We start from the raw sequence: 13,586 nt of genomic DNA, 5'->3' as shown, positions 1-13,586 counted from the left end.
AGGGTGAGAGACCTCCAGCTGTGTCTGCATCCCCCTGCGTCCCTGATGGCCCAGGCTCTGCATGGGTCTGGCCTGAGTGTGGAGTCTGGCAGTCTCTCATCGTGCACCACAGAGTCACCGTGGCTGACATAGAGAAGGAGCTGGCCGAGTTGAGGGAGAGCCAAGACAGGGGCAAGGCTGCCATGGAAAATTCTGTCTCTGAAGCCTCCCTTTACCTGCAGGACCAGGTGAGGATTCCCCACTCTTCAGCTCCAGGGACCAAGGGCCCTTCTCAGAGCTGGCTTGGCCCTGCCCTCCCACCTCTCATCAAAAACTAGGTCCCTCCCATCCTCTGTGTGTGTGTGTGTGTGTGTGTGTGTGTGTGTGTGTGTGTGTGTGTGGTGTGTGGTGTGTGGGCAGGGGGTGGGGGGGCGGTGGCGAATGTGTCCAGGATCCAGATTCCTTATCCAAAGCCAGCTCTGAGTCCACAAGTGGCAAGGGAAAGGAACCCCTACAACACCTGTTTACCTCCCATTCGATCTTTCCCTATCTTTTTTTTTTTTTTTTGAGATGGAATTTCGCTCTTGTCATCCAGGCTGTAGTACAGTGTCGCCATCTTGGCTCACTGCAACCTCCGCCTCCCAGGTTCAAGCAATTCTCCTGCCTCAGCCTCCTGAGTAGCCAGGACTACAGGCATGTGCCACCACGCCCAGCTAATTTTTGTATTTTTAGTAAAGATGGGGTTTCACCATTTTGGCCAGGCTGATCACGATCTTTCCCTATCTTTTTTATGATATAATTCATATATCAATAAATTCACCCTTTTAAATTGAATAAGGTAGTTTTTAGTACAAAGTTGTGCAACTATCACCACAATCTAATTCCAAAACATTTAATCACCCCAGAAAGAACCCTGTGACTCTTAGCAGTCTCTCCCTGTTCCCTTCTGTCCCTCAGCCCCTGACAACCACGAACCTGCTTTCTGCCACTATGGATTTGTCTGTTCTGGACATTTCATATAAATGGAATCATGCAACATACACTTTTGTATCTGGCTTCTTTCACTTAGCATGATGTTTTCAAGGCTCATCCATGTTGTAGCATGTGTCAATACTCCATTCTTTTTTATGGCTTCATAGCATTCCATTCTGCGTCTATGCCACAATTTCTTTATCTAGTCATCAGTTGAAAGACATCTGGGTTGTTTCCATCCTTTGGCTATTATGAATAATGCTGCTATGCACATTCATGTATACATTTTTTTTTTTTTTTGAGACAGAGTCTCGCTCTGTTGCCCAGGCTGGAGTGCAGTGGCACGATCTCGGCTCACTGCAAGCTCTGCCTCCCGGGTTCCTGCCATTCTCCTGCCTCAGCCTCCCGAGTAGCTGGGACTACAGGCACCTGCCACCACGCCCGGCTAATTTTTCAAAATATTTTTAGCAGAGACGGGGTTTCACTGTGTTAGCCAGGATGGTCTCAATCTCCTGACCTTGTGATCTGCCCGCCTCGGCCTCCCAAAGTGCTGGGATTATAGGCGTGAGCCACCGCACCTGTCCATAATAAGTTGTTTTTTTGTTGTTATTTTGTTTTGTTTTTGGAGATGGAGTTTCGCTCTTGTTATCCAGGCTGGAGGGAAATGGCACAATCTTGGCTCACTGCAATCTCCAACTCCTGGGTTCAAGTGATTCTCTTGCCTCAGCCTCCCAAGTAGCTGGGATTACAGGTGCCTGGCACCATGCCCAGGTAATTTTGTATTTTTAGGAGAGAATGGGGTTTCACCATGTTGGCCAGGCTGGTCTCAAACTCCTGACCTCAGGTGATCCACCCGCCTCGGTCTCCCAAAGTACTGGCCTGGCCTCATGTATAAGTTTTTGTGTGGGGCCGGCTGCAGTGACTCACGCCTGTAGTCCCAGCACTTTGGGAGGATGACGCAGGTAGATCACTTGAGGTCAGGAGTTGGAGACCAACCTGGCCAACATGGTGAAACCCCATCTCTACTAAAAATACAGAAAATAGGCCAGGTGTGGTGGCTCACGCCTGTAATCCCAGTACTTTGGGAGGCCCAGACGGGTGGATCACGAGGTCAGGAGTTCGAGACCAGCCTGACCAACATGGTGAAACCCCGTCTCTACTAAAAAAATACAAAAATTAGCCGGGCGTGGTGGCACGTGCCTGTAATCCCAGCTACTCAGGAGGCTGGGGCAGGAGAATCACTTGAATCTGGGAGGCAGAGGTTGCAGTGAGCTGAGATCGCACCATGCACTCCAGGTTGGGTGAAAAAGCGAGACTCCATCTCAAAACAACAACAACAACAACAACAGAAAATAGCTGGGTGTGGTGGTGGTGCACACCTGTAATCCCACTTTCTCAGGAGGCTGAGGTAGGAGAATCACTTAAACCTGGGAGGCGGAGGTTGCAGTGAGCCATGATCGCGCCACTGGACACCAGCCTGGGTGACAGCGAGACCCTGTCTCAAAAAAAAAAAAAAAAAAAATTATAGCCACTTTAGTGGGTGTGAGGTGGGATCTCATTATAGTTTTGATTTGCGTTTCCCTAGTGACTAAAGATGCTGAGCATCTTTTCATGTGCTTTTTGGCCATTTGTATACTTTCTTTTTCATCTTTTTTTTTTTTCTTTGAGACGGAGTCTCACTCTGTTGTCAGGCTGGAGTGCAGTGGCGCAATCTCAGCTCACTGCAACCTCCGCCCTCTGAGTTCAAGTGATTCTCCTGCCTCAGCCTCCCAAGTAGCTGGGATTACAGGCGCCTGCCACTGCACCAGGCTAATTTTTTGTATTTTCAGTAGAGACGGGGTTTCACCTTCTTGGCCAGGCTGGTCTTGAACTCCTGACCTCGTGATCCACCCGCCTCGGCCTCCCAAAGTGCTGGGATTACAGGCGTGAGCCACCACGCCTGGCCTGTATACTTTCTTTAGAGATAAAATATACATATCCAAATCCTTCATCCATTTTTTCAGGTGAGTTATTTGTCATTTTATTGTTGAGTTGAAAGAGCTCTTTACATGTTCTGGATGCTACACTCTTATTTGATAGATGACTTGCAAATATTTTCTCCCATTCTGTGGGTCATCTTTTCATTTTCTTGACAGTGTCTACCTTTAAGCCTTGCAATGCAATTCTTGGTCATTTTCTCACTAAGGAGTGTCTGAATCAGGAGCAGCCCTCTGAGTGCTCACAGAAGAACCACCTAGGAAAAGCCACTGGGCCAAGCGGGTTCATGTCAGGAACCTCTTTGTGCATTTTTTTTTTTTTGGAGACAGAGTTTTGCTCTGTTGCCCAGGCTGGAGTGCCGTGGCACCATCTCAGCTCACTGCATTCTCCACCTCCCGGGTTCAAGTGATTCTCCTATCTCAGACTCCTGGGTAGCTGGGACTACAGGTGCACACCACCATGCCTGGGTAATTTTTTTGTATTTTTAGTAGATACAGGGTTTCACCACATTGGTCAGGCCAGTCTTGAACTCCTGACCTCAGGTCATTCACCTGCCTTGGCCTCCCAAAGTGCTAGGATTATAGGCATGAGCCACTGCACCCCGCTTTTTTTTTTGAGACAGAGTTTCGCTCTTGTTGCCCAGGCTGGAGTCCAATGGCATGATTTCAGCTCACTGCAACCTCTGTCTCCCAGGTTCAAGCAATTCTCCTGCCTCAGCCTCCCAAGTAGCTGAGACTACAGGCACCCACCAGCACACCTGGATAATTTTTGTATTTTTAGTAGAGATGGGGTTTCACCATGTTGGCCAGGCTGGTCTCAAACTCCTGACCTCAGGTGATCCACCCACCTTGGCCTCCCAAAGTGCTGGGATTACAGGCGTGAGCCACGTGCCTGGCCCGCTTTGTGCTTTGAGCCACATTCCAGGCTCCCAAGTTGCTGGAACTGTGGTGTGCCCCATGTCATGACCCCGGGCCAGGAGTCCTGCCTGAGGAGCAGCTGGGAGCGTTTAAGAGTCACCTGTCAGTCCAAGCTCATGTCTGGCTGTCCCAGGACCACACTCAGGCGACAATCCACTTCCTGTTGGGCTGGCCTAGCCTCCTTTTGCAGGCTTTTTTTGGAGGCCCCCGCTTCCACATGCCCCATCTTTAGCCACCTTGGCCTCCTGCCTTTCTCTGAACGCACTCCTATTCTTTCCTGCTGTTCTTTACACAGATAGCTGCGGCTTAGTCTTAAGACTCCACTGAAATGCCCATTTTTCTGGGAGGCCTCTTCCTCTTTTCGAGAGAGAACTGGCCAGTCCTTCTGCATTCGGGGCCCTCGGAGGTACCTGCCTCCGGGCAGGCTCTTCTGGTTGTAAGTGGCAGCATCTCTGTGAGCCCAGGCAAGAGGGTGCTGCCCTGGGGATGTGCAGCTGTAGGCCATGGAGGAAAAGGGAACTTCCAGGCCATGGGGGCAGGCCAGGGTGGGCCACCCCACCTGTCCCTCTGCATCTGCTTTTGTGGGTACCTGTGTCCCTCTCCTTACCCATCCTCTCAGCCCCCACGTCACTCTCCCATTCCACTCTCAATCCACCTTGCTCTCCCTCGTGCTCCGCAGTGGCTGCCCCAGCCCTGCAGAATCCTTTCTGTTCCATCACCCACTCCCCAGAGAGGAGCCCAGGTTGGCCCAGCCTCTCTTTTTGAGCCAAGCAACATGTCGCAGGTCTTTGGCCAGTTGAGGGACCGGCTGCCCTTGGATCAGCTGTCTACCTGGGAACTCTCATTTGGGGTGACGAATGGGGCCTGCGGGATGCAGAGGAGACCACCGGGGCAGCCTTCAAGGCACTTGCCCTGGAAGGGGTTTGCACCGCCCAGCCTAGGAGAGGCCCCTGGAGCAGTGTCAGCACCTGCCAAGTTCCTGTATCGTGAGTTATTTACATGCTAGGTGGATGGAGCATGTCCGTTCCCCCTGGCATGTGAGCAGGAGTGTGTGCAAGCCCACCCCTCACAGCCCCAGAGCCTGGGGCGGGGCCTGTGTGTCATTAGGGTCCTCTGTGTGTTTATGGCCCGGCTAACTGGCAGCAGCACTTTACGATTTAGCTAAAGAAGAGATGTTCTCATGCTGAGCTGGTGGGCTGGCTGGAGAAAGCTCCAGAGGCCTTCCTCTGGCAAGGGCTTGGTTCAGTGTTGACACTGTGTTCTCGGAGAACTCTCTCTACTCACCGTTTACTGGATAGATGCCCATGATGGCACATGCTCTGGGAGGCACTGAGGATGCAGCAACTGCCCAGGGCACGACAGGGGAGAGGCACACAGGCTAGGGGCAGTGCCAGCATGGGCAGAGCGTGGCCGTGACTGGCCTCACTGCCCTGCTGCTGCCGTCTCTCCTGCATGCAGTTGGACAAGCTCAGGATGATCATTGAGAGCATGCTGACCTCCTCCTCCACGCTCCTGTCCATGAGCATGGCCCCGCACAAGGCCCACACCTTGGCTCCTGGCCAGATCGACCCTGAGGCCACCTGTCCAGCCTGCAGCCTGGATGTGAGCCATCAGGTCAGCACGCTGGTGCGGCGCTATGAGCAACTCCAAGACATGGTCAACAGCCTGGCCATCTCCCGACCCTCCAAGAAGGCCAAGCTCCAGAGACAGGTGGGGCTCTGCTCGCCTCCCTCCTGCTGCAACTGGACATGGCCCCACAGGGGAGGGCCACCCTGCTGCAGACCCACAGAAGTGGGGCGGGTGTTTGGGCCTCAAGGTCAGCTCTCCGTGGTGGAGCCCTTTAGCCAGATCCCACAAGAGTCCCTGGTCTTTCTGCAGGTCCACAGCGAGGGTAGCAGCAGAACTAGCTTTGGGGACAGGAGACCATGGGGAAGAGCTGGCTTGATGGGGTGGGACAGCACAGGCCGGCTGAGGACAGATCAGTGCCCTTCGCGTGCCCTGGAGACACAGGCCCAACTGTAGGAGATGTTGACTCCCTGGCACGCAAGTCTTCCAACCCCTTCTCAATTTCCCTCGAAAGGGCAGGCTTGCTGGTGGGGGCGGGCACAGCCACAAGTCCTGGGTCCTGCCTCTTGGGCTGAGGAACTCAGATTTGGGCCAGGAGAGGAGGGGAGAATAAAGCCCACAGCCCAGCTCTCAAGTGCCCCGGGACAGCACATCACTCCTGAGCCTCCATCACCTCTAATGACCCCTGACCGGCAGGCCAGGGTCACAAGGCTAGTCCATGGGGATGTAGGTGACTGACGTTTGTGTCCTGTGGGGGTGGACACCCAGAAAGGGCAGACAGAGGGCCTCCTGCACTGTTAGTGGAAAATTGTTTTCCATTGTTTTTGAGACAGGGTCTCCCTATGTTGCCCAGGCTGTTCTTGAACTCCTGGGCTCAAGTGATCCTCTCGCCTCGCCTCAGCTTCCCAAAGTGCCAGAATTACAGGCATGAGCCACCGCTCCCAGCCTTGCAGATGTTTTAAGGGCCAACTTGCCTGGGGCAGCGATATTATGGCAGCAGGGGGTGGGATTGCGCCAGCAGCCTCCGAGAGCCTTCCCATCCCTCCTGCCGCAGGACGAGGAGCTGCTGGGCCATGTGCAGAGTGCCATCCTGCAGGTGCAGGGTGACTGCGAGAAGCTCAACATCACCACCAGCAACCTCATCGAGGACCATCGGCAGAAACAGAAGGACATTGCTGTGAGCGACCGCAGGGTGGCTGGGATGGGGCCGGGGCTCAATGTGGTGCCCTAGCCCCGCAGCTGCTGGCTCTTTTTTTTCTCTGTTCACTTGGCCTCCCCAGATGCTGTACCAGGGTCTGGAGAAGCTCGAAAAGGAAAAGGCCAACAGGGAGCACCTGGAGATGGAGATCGATGTGGTGGGTGCCAGGCCCCAGGAGTCACGCTGTGTCCCAGGGCGGTCTCGCCGACCGTTGTTTGAGAGACTGAGTGGAGGGGAGCTGGCGAGACGAGTGTGGGCTCTCAGAAACCTGCCTGGTGATAGGGGTCGACACCCCCGGGGAATGGGGCCCCTCCATGGCCATCTCCCAGATGCGGGGACCTCTGTCTGTCTCTGGGCAGAAAGCCGACAAGAGTGCTCTGGCCACCAAAGTGAGCCGTGTCCAGTTTGATGCCACCACGGAGCAGCTGAACCACATGATGCAGGAGCTGGTGGCCAAGATGAGCGGGCAGGAGCAGGACTGGCAGAAGATGCTGGACAAGCTGCTCACAGAGATGGACAACAAGGTGAGGCAGGGGCATGGCGGGGCTCTCCATCCCACAGCCCTGCCCCCAGGATCGGGACAGCACCACCTTCTCCTGGGTCAGCCCCCTACCTGCTTCCTTAGAGGTCCCCTGGCCCCTCTTTCCCCGCCACAGCTGGACCGCCTGGAGCTGGACCCAGTGAAGCAGTTGCTGGAGGATCGGTGGAAATCGCTGCGACAGCAGCTCAAGGAGCGCCCCCCACTCTACCAGGCAGACGAGGCGGCTGCCATGCGGAGGTGAGGCCTGGGAGGCAGGGGAGGAGGCTGGCACGCTCTTCAGGGGGTGAGGGCAGAGGGGGCTGGGGGTCTCCAGACAAACAGCTCCTGTCACCAGCACACAGCGGATCCTGCCCAGGACTGTCCCATGGTTGGAGGGACAGAATTTTAGAGCTTGAAACGCTCTTCTAGCTCAGGTCCCTTCGTATTACAGCAGAGAAAGGGAGGAGGGGAGGCTTAAGGCTCTCAGGGTTTGGCTGAGCTAAGCTGGGCCTTTGGGACAGGGAGAGATCCTCAGTACCCAGAGCTGAGACAGCTCCTGGGGGCCTGGCCCATAGGACCTGGCCCGTGGTAGGCATGAATTCCAGGATTCCCATTCGTGGCCGCCAGGGGGCGCCCGAGACTTGCACAGGGCACCCTCAGGGGCCCATGGGAAGCCTGCTGGCTTTGGGTTAGGACAGGGAGGTCTGGGATGTGAGCCCAGAGGTGGGAGCAGATGGATTCCCGGGGAGCAGGGACATGATCTGCACCCTGGTGGGCTGAGCTTCCAGGGGCCTGCAGAGCCCCAAGCCTTTCTGGGTCTTCCGGGCAGAGCACTCACCCTGCGTGTGCGTCCCATTCCTAACAGGCAGCTCCTGGCACATTTCCACTGCCTCTCATGTGACCGGCCCTTGGAGACACCTGTGACTGAACAGTGAGTGCCCACACCGCCGGCACGTGGCCTCGCACGGCAGGGCTGCGTCTCCTCCCTTCACCTGTGTCCACCTGTCCTCTCCCTTTCTTTCATGCGTCTGCTTCCAGCCCTCGCTCCCTTCCAGGCCGGGGGCGGGTGGGAAGGTTCTTTAGGCAGGTGGATTTGGGGGACCGGACTTGTCCCACTCTGACCCGCCCCTTCTCCCTCTGTCCCTGCCCAGTGCCATCCCCGTGACCCCCGCGGGTCCAGGCCTACCTGGGCACCATTCCATCCGCCCCTACACGGTGTTTGAACTGGAGCAGGTCCGGCAGCATAGCCGCAAGTATGCTATGGGACAGCATATGGGACATATGGGTCTGGGGCCAGGGCTCTGGATGGGGAAGGCAGGGGACAGGGATGACTCCGGAGGGCCCGGCGGAACGTGACAGAAGGCAGTGCTGTGGGATAGTGTGGAGAGCCTCCTCCTTGGAGTGGGACAGTGGGGGCCGCAGGCCGATTTCTGAACTAGCTCCCTGGCAGTTCCCGAGGCATGAGCGTAGGAGGCAGACCTAGTCACACCTGCCTTTGGGAGTTACGGTGGGACTTCGTCAAGGGCTCCAGCTGCCTCTGAGAGCTCCTCTACTTCTCGACCTCTTCCTCAGCCTTCGGCTGTCTCAGCAACCCCAGGATTAGAGCGGTGGGGGGAGGGTCCGGTATAGCTCAGCTGGAGGGTGGGCTCAACCAATGAGGGAGGCTGGCGGTGGGCATCTCATGCTCCCTCCGGCTCCTGCCCACCTCTCTGCTGCTCCCCTTCTCCTAAGGATGGGAGTCCATAGTTCAGAGGACTTCAGGCTGCTCTTGGAGCCCTATGGGTTCCAGGTATGCGGGGCCAGGTGCGCCGAGATGGGAAGGCCCGGGGCTGCCCTCAGCTCCTCCACCCGCAGCTGCAGACAGGCAGCAGGGCTTTCTTCCATTTGGCTGGCCTGCACTTCCCCATCTGAGGAAAGCCTTCCCGGCAAGTCTGGCCCTCAGATGCTGTGGAAAGGGCGACTGCTGAGGGGTCAAGCTGCCCAGCGACCCCCAGCCTAGCTGGGTCCTGCACAAAAGGGACCTGGAACTGAAGGATTCGGCTTACACAAGGTCAAGGCCCCCGCCATGGGCCAACCCTCCCTCTGTTCTGCTCACACCCTGCAGCCTCAAGCTGGGCAGCGCCTTCCCTCGGGGTGACCTGGCGCAGATGGAGCAGAGCGTGGGGCGCCTGCGCTCCATGCACTCCAAGATGCTGATGAACATTGAGAAGGTGCAGATCCACTTCGGGGGCTCCACCAAGGCCAGCAGCCAGATAATCCGCGAGCTGCTGCACGCCCAGTGCCTGGGCTCCCCCTGCTACAAACGGTACAGGAGAGGCGGGCAAGGCCATGGGAGCAGGCACCCAGCAACCAGGCTTGGCTTCTGCTCGTGCACGGCTGTGCAAATGCCTTGCCCCACTGCTGGGGGAGAAAAGGGAGTGTGTGTATGTGAAAGTGTGGGTGAGGGGTGTTAGTGTGTGTGATGTGTGTAAGCCATGTGTCTATGGGTGTGTCAATGTATGAGTGTGTGTAAGGGTGTGGGTGTATGAGTGCGTGTGTGTTACGAGTGTGGGAGTGAGTGCGTGTGTGTGGGTGTTTGTGCATGTATGACTACATGTGTGTATGAGTACGTGTGTGTGTGCATGTGTATGAGTATGTGTGTATGTGTATATTCGTGTGTATGTGCATCTTCGTGTGTATGTGCATAAGTATGTGTGTGTGCATGTATGTGTGTGTGTGACTGTGTGTATGAGTACGTGTGTGAGTGTGTGGGTGTGGGTGTGCACGCCTGCCCATGTGCACAGTCACTGGGGTGGCCCGGCCTCACGGCTGCTCTACCCCTGCCCACCTGTTCCTGGGCCCCTGCTGCTCAGCCTCCCGGCAGCCCCCGAAGAGAAGCTGCGCCCCTTCCCTCTGGTCAGCCCCATGGGTGGGTGAGTCCCAGGCGACATCCCTGGCGGTCTGCTCCCAATGACTCCATCCTGTCTTCATCACAGGGTGACAGATATGGCTGATTACACCTACTCAACTGTGCCCCGGCGCTGCGGGGGCAGCCACACCCTCACCTACCCCTACCACCGCAGCCGCCCGCAGCACCTTCCCCGGGGCCTGTATCCCACTGAAGAGATCCAGATTGCCATGAAGGTCAGGGCCCTGCCTGGAGCCACCAGGGAGGGAGGCCCTGACATGGCTCCAGATTCCTGAGTCATTCTCTAAAGCCACCAGAAATCAGCCAGCCCTCTGCCTTGAGGCAATTCCTTAATCAGACCCAGTCAAAGCCTCAGGTTCTTACCCTTTTCTGGGAAGAAAGATTCATCCCGGCCACCTGCCTGCCCAGCAGCATTCCGGCCTCCCAGGCCTCCCCCCATGGCCCAGATACCATTTCACCTCCCTCCACCTTCTCGCTCCACCCTAGTGCCTCCCAGAGCCCCCCAGGAGGGTTCTGAGACCACAGTGCTCTGTGCCTCAGTCCCATGTGAAGGGGCCAGGGGAGGGCTGTGGCTGCTACAGTGGCGACGGTATCTGTTCACTTCTACAGCATGATGAGGTGGACATCTTGGGCCTGGATGGCCACATTTACAAGGGACGGATGGACACAAGGCTGCCAGGCATCCTCCGAAAAGACAGTGAGTGGAGTCCAGAGGCCCCCAGGCACCTCACGTGGGTCCCACAGGGCGTGCATCCATTGTGGGGCCTGGCACTTTTATGGGCCACTAGACCCTGGGTGTCTTCCTTCTCCATTCCCCTCACTCCAAATGTGCAGGTCTCTCGAAAAGCCACCAAGTATATGTTCACAGGTGGAGGACAGCTGTCCAGCCTCAGCCATCAGCTGGGATGGGGTGGCCCCATGTTTTCTTGCCAGCCTCCATCCCGGCTGCACTGCTGGGCTCTCCTGTCTTGGCCTCTGTCCATGGCATCATCAGGGCCTCCTCCTCCTTCAAAACTCAGCACAGTGCCCTCTGCTGAGCCCCACCGCTTCAGCCCCCGAATGCCCGCCTCCCGTGGCAATGCCCGAAGCCTGCGCTTTGTCACTTCCCATCATGCATTTAGCTGTGTATGCGCCTTTCTAGATGCCTCCCTTCCTGCCCTGGAAACCCCAGGTCAGAACTCACCCCACACCTGGCACAGGGCTGACATGTGCAGGTCCTCAGGGACTCTGTGCGAGTGGGTGGGTTGGGTGGGTGGCCACGAGAATGAATGAAGACTGCTTCTCTGGGGGCATAGCCACAAATTCAGAGTGACGAGGACCCCACTCAGCTGAGGCCGGCCATGAGCAGCAGCCCTGCGGCCCTCTCCCCACCCCCAGGGGTTCCCACAGAGCTCTCACCGCTGCCTCAGCACTGACCCTTCCCTCCTGCCCCCCATCAGGCTCAGGGACCTCAAAGCGCAAGTCCCAGCAGCCCAGGCCTCACGTGCACAGGCCGCCATCCCTCAGCAGCAATGGCCAGCTGCCCTCTCGGCCACAGAGCGCCCAGATTTCGGCTGGCAACACCTCAGGTAGCTTCCCTCTGGGTGGGGCGTCCTGCCAGGCCTCCCCGCTGGCCCTGCCGGCCCCCTTTCCTGCTCATGTAGGGCCTTTATCTCCCTGGAGCGGGGAGGGCCTGGGAGCCGAAGGGGGGGATGGGTGTGGAAAAGAGGAACCCCAAGTGACTGAGTGATTTGTGCCCCTTCTGGGAGGTGGGTAGGTGCTGTTACTGTCCCATTCCACAGAAGATGAAATAGGGACAGGGTCACCACCCGCATCTCTGGCTCCAGGTCCATGCACTTGCCCTGCTCACGTGCACTCACTGTCATGGAGCTCGTGCACCTGGGCTCTGCATGGTGGCTGCTGGGCACAGGCCATGCCCGGGTCCCCAAGAGGCCACGACCCTGTCATGGAGGAACCTCTCTCTGCCTCCCGCCCGGAAGATCCCTTGGGTCCTTGATCTCCGCAGGAGCTAAGTTGGGCCTGAAGGTCAGGAGGGTTTGGTAACAAGGCCCTGCAGCCAGGAGGCTGGATCACTGCCAAGTGACCCTGGGCAAGGTCACTCTTGACAAGGGCTCTCCCCTCTCCAGACCTCAGTTTCCTCGTCTGTCATCAAGGGGGTGCTGGGTTAGTGCTGCTTGGAGTCAGGCCCCCCCAAGAATCTAATAAAAGCTGCCGACCTTCCTCCTGTAAAACAATTATGCACCCACATTCCTTGTGAATGCCTGTGGGAGGTTCAGGGACCCTCCCCCACCAGAGCCTCCACCCTCCCCTGCCCCTCGGCTAGATGCTCTCCAGCATCACTCCAGCCCTCAGTGAGGACCCAGCGCTGAGGGAGGAGGAAATCACAACAGAAAAGTGGCTGCGGTGCTCGTGGCTCCTCAGCATCATCCAGGGCCCCCCACAGACCAGGCAGTTTAGGAGCTTTACATGGACGAACCACTTTCAATCCATGTACCAGCACTTAGAGGTAGGGGCCGTTAGCACCACTTACAGCTGAGAAAACTGAGGCACAGAGAGGTGAAGGTCCTTGCTCTAGGTCACACAGCCAGGAAGCGGCAGAGCTGGAGTTCAAAGCCAAGCCCTCTGGCCCAGAGGCTGTGCTGGGAACGGCAGGTGTCAGTGGTGGACAGTGAGCACATGACTGTCACCCTGGCTCCCAGAACTCTGTTTTCTTGGGAATACTTAGCTCCCTTCTCCCAGTGTCTACTCTAAGGGCACTGAAAATGCCCTGGAAGCAGGAGAGAGGGACTGGTAGTCTCAGGAAAATTCCTGTGCCTATTGGTGTGGATGTCGCCTCGTGTCTGTATTAACAGGAAACAGTACCAAAGAGGCAGCTCTTGGCTCCTGCAGAAGGACGTGTTTGCTTATTTTTCATTCACAAGATCATGAAGGGTGCTTCATGACTGCTTAGGAGCTCAGATGGGCCTGCGCCGTGACCCCCGGCCCCGGCAGCTCCCCTCCAGCCTGTGTCAGCCCAGCATGGTGAACAGAACTGCTCTCAACCTCCCTGGGCATTGGGCAGGCTGGGGTGACCCCTGGTGGGCTTGGGGAATGTGTTGAGCAACCTCAGCACCCCTGTCTTACAGTTTCTTCTCGTCAACAGAAAGATAGACCTTCCTCCGAGGGCCGTCTCTCCCAGCCGAACACAGCCCACCCGCCCAGCTCCGCCGTGGTGGCAAACAGGGGGCTGGAGAGGCACGTGGACATGCCTCCTGGGGAGGTGCTCGAGGAGCCCACGTGGGGGCCGCGGTCCAGCACCGCTCAGTGAGCGGAGGTGTAAATAAACATTCAGGAGGAAGCTCAGGTGTGGCGAATCTTCTCTGACAGTCCTGGCTCAGGAAGATGGAGGGAGAGGGAAGTACCCACTGCTGGCCAGGCAGCCCCCCACGTGCCTCCAGACCACCCCCAGGCCTGCCCACTCGGTAGAACTTCTCTTGGACAGTGGGTCTGGTTTGTAGCCTAAAAGTGAGTCCTCAGCTTCCATTCTTCAAGGGCGCCGGGGCTTCGGAG

At 57.1% G+C, this 13,586-nt stretch overlaps 1 protein-coding gene across 9 annotated transcripts in view; it reads left to right on the top strand.

Moving 5' to 3' along the window:
- The window catches only part of QRICH2 (glutamine rich 2), a 34,135-nt gene extending 20,761 nt beyond the window's left edge, over positions 1-13,374 (top strand). For 3 of the 9 annotated variants that reach the window (XM_016932940.4, XM_016932939.4, XM_063799329.1), the window contains 13 exons: positions 113-227; positions 5,304-5,555; positions 6,466-6,588; positions 6,692-6,766; positions 6,969-7,133; positions 7,266-7,387; positions 7,995-8,060; positions 8,281-8,382; positions 9,234-9,434; positions 10,105-10,252; positions 10,647-10,734; positions 11,477-11,605; positions 13,163-13,374. In XM_016932940.4, coding sequence (XP_016788429.1) covers positions 113-227; positions 5,304-5,555; positions 6,466-6,588; positions 6,692-6,766; positions 6,969-7,133; positions 7,266-7,387; positions 7,995-8,060; positions 8,281-8,382; positions 9,234-9,434; positions 10,105-10,252; positions 10,647-10,734; positions 11,477-11,605; positions 13,163-13,344 — 1,768 coding nt within the window. In that variant the 3' untranslated portion in view covers positions 13,345-13,374. Of the gene's footprint in view, positions 1-112; positions 228-5,303; positions 5,556-6,465; positions 6,589-6,691; positions 6,767-6,968; positions 7,134-7,265; positions 7,388-7,994; positions 8,061-8,280; positions 8,383-9,233; positions 9,435-10,104; positions 10,253-10,646; positions 10,735-11,476; positions 11,606-12,889; positions 13,059-13,162 lie in introns of all 9 variants that reach the window. The other 6 variants (XM_016932944.4, XM_063799330.1, XR_010153092.1 and 3 more) reach the window with 5 other exon arrangements.
- The last annotated feature ends 212 nt before the right edge of the window (positions 13,375-13,586 follow it).

Source organism: Pan troglodytes, chromosome 19 (genome assembly GCF_028858775.2).
Source record: "Pan troglodytes isolate AG18354 chromosome 19, NHGRI_mPanTro3-v2.0_pri, whole genome shotgun sequence".
Classification (NCBI taxonomy): Eukaryota; Metazoa; Chordata; class Mammalia; order Primates; family Hominidae; genus Pan; species Pan troglodytes.
Note: the sequence above shows the minus strand (reverse complement) of the source record. Positions and strands in the feature narration are given on the sequence as shown.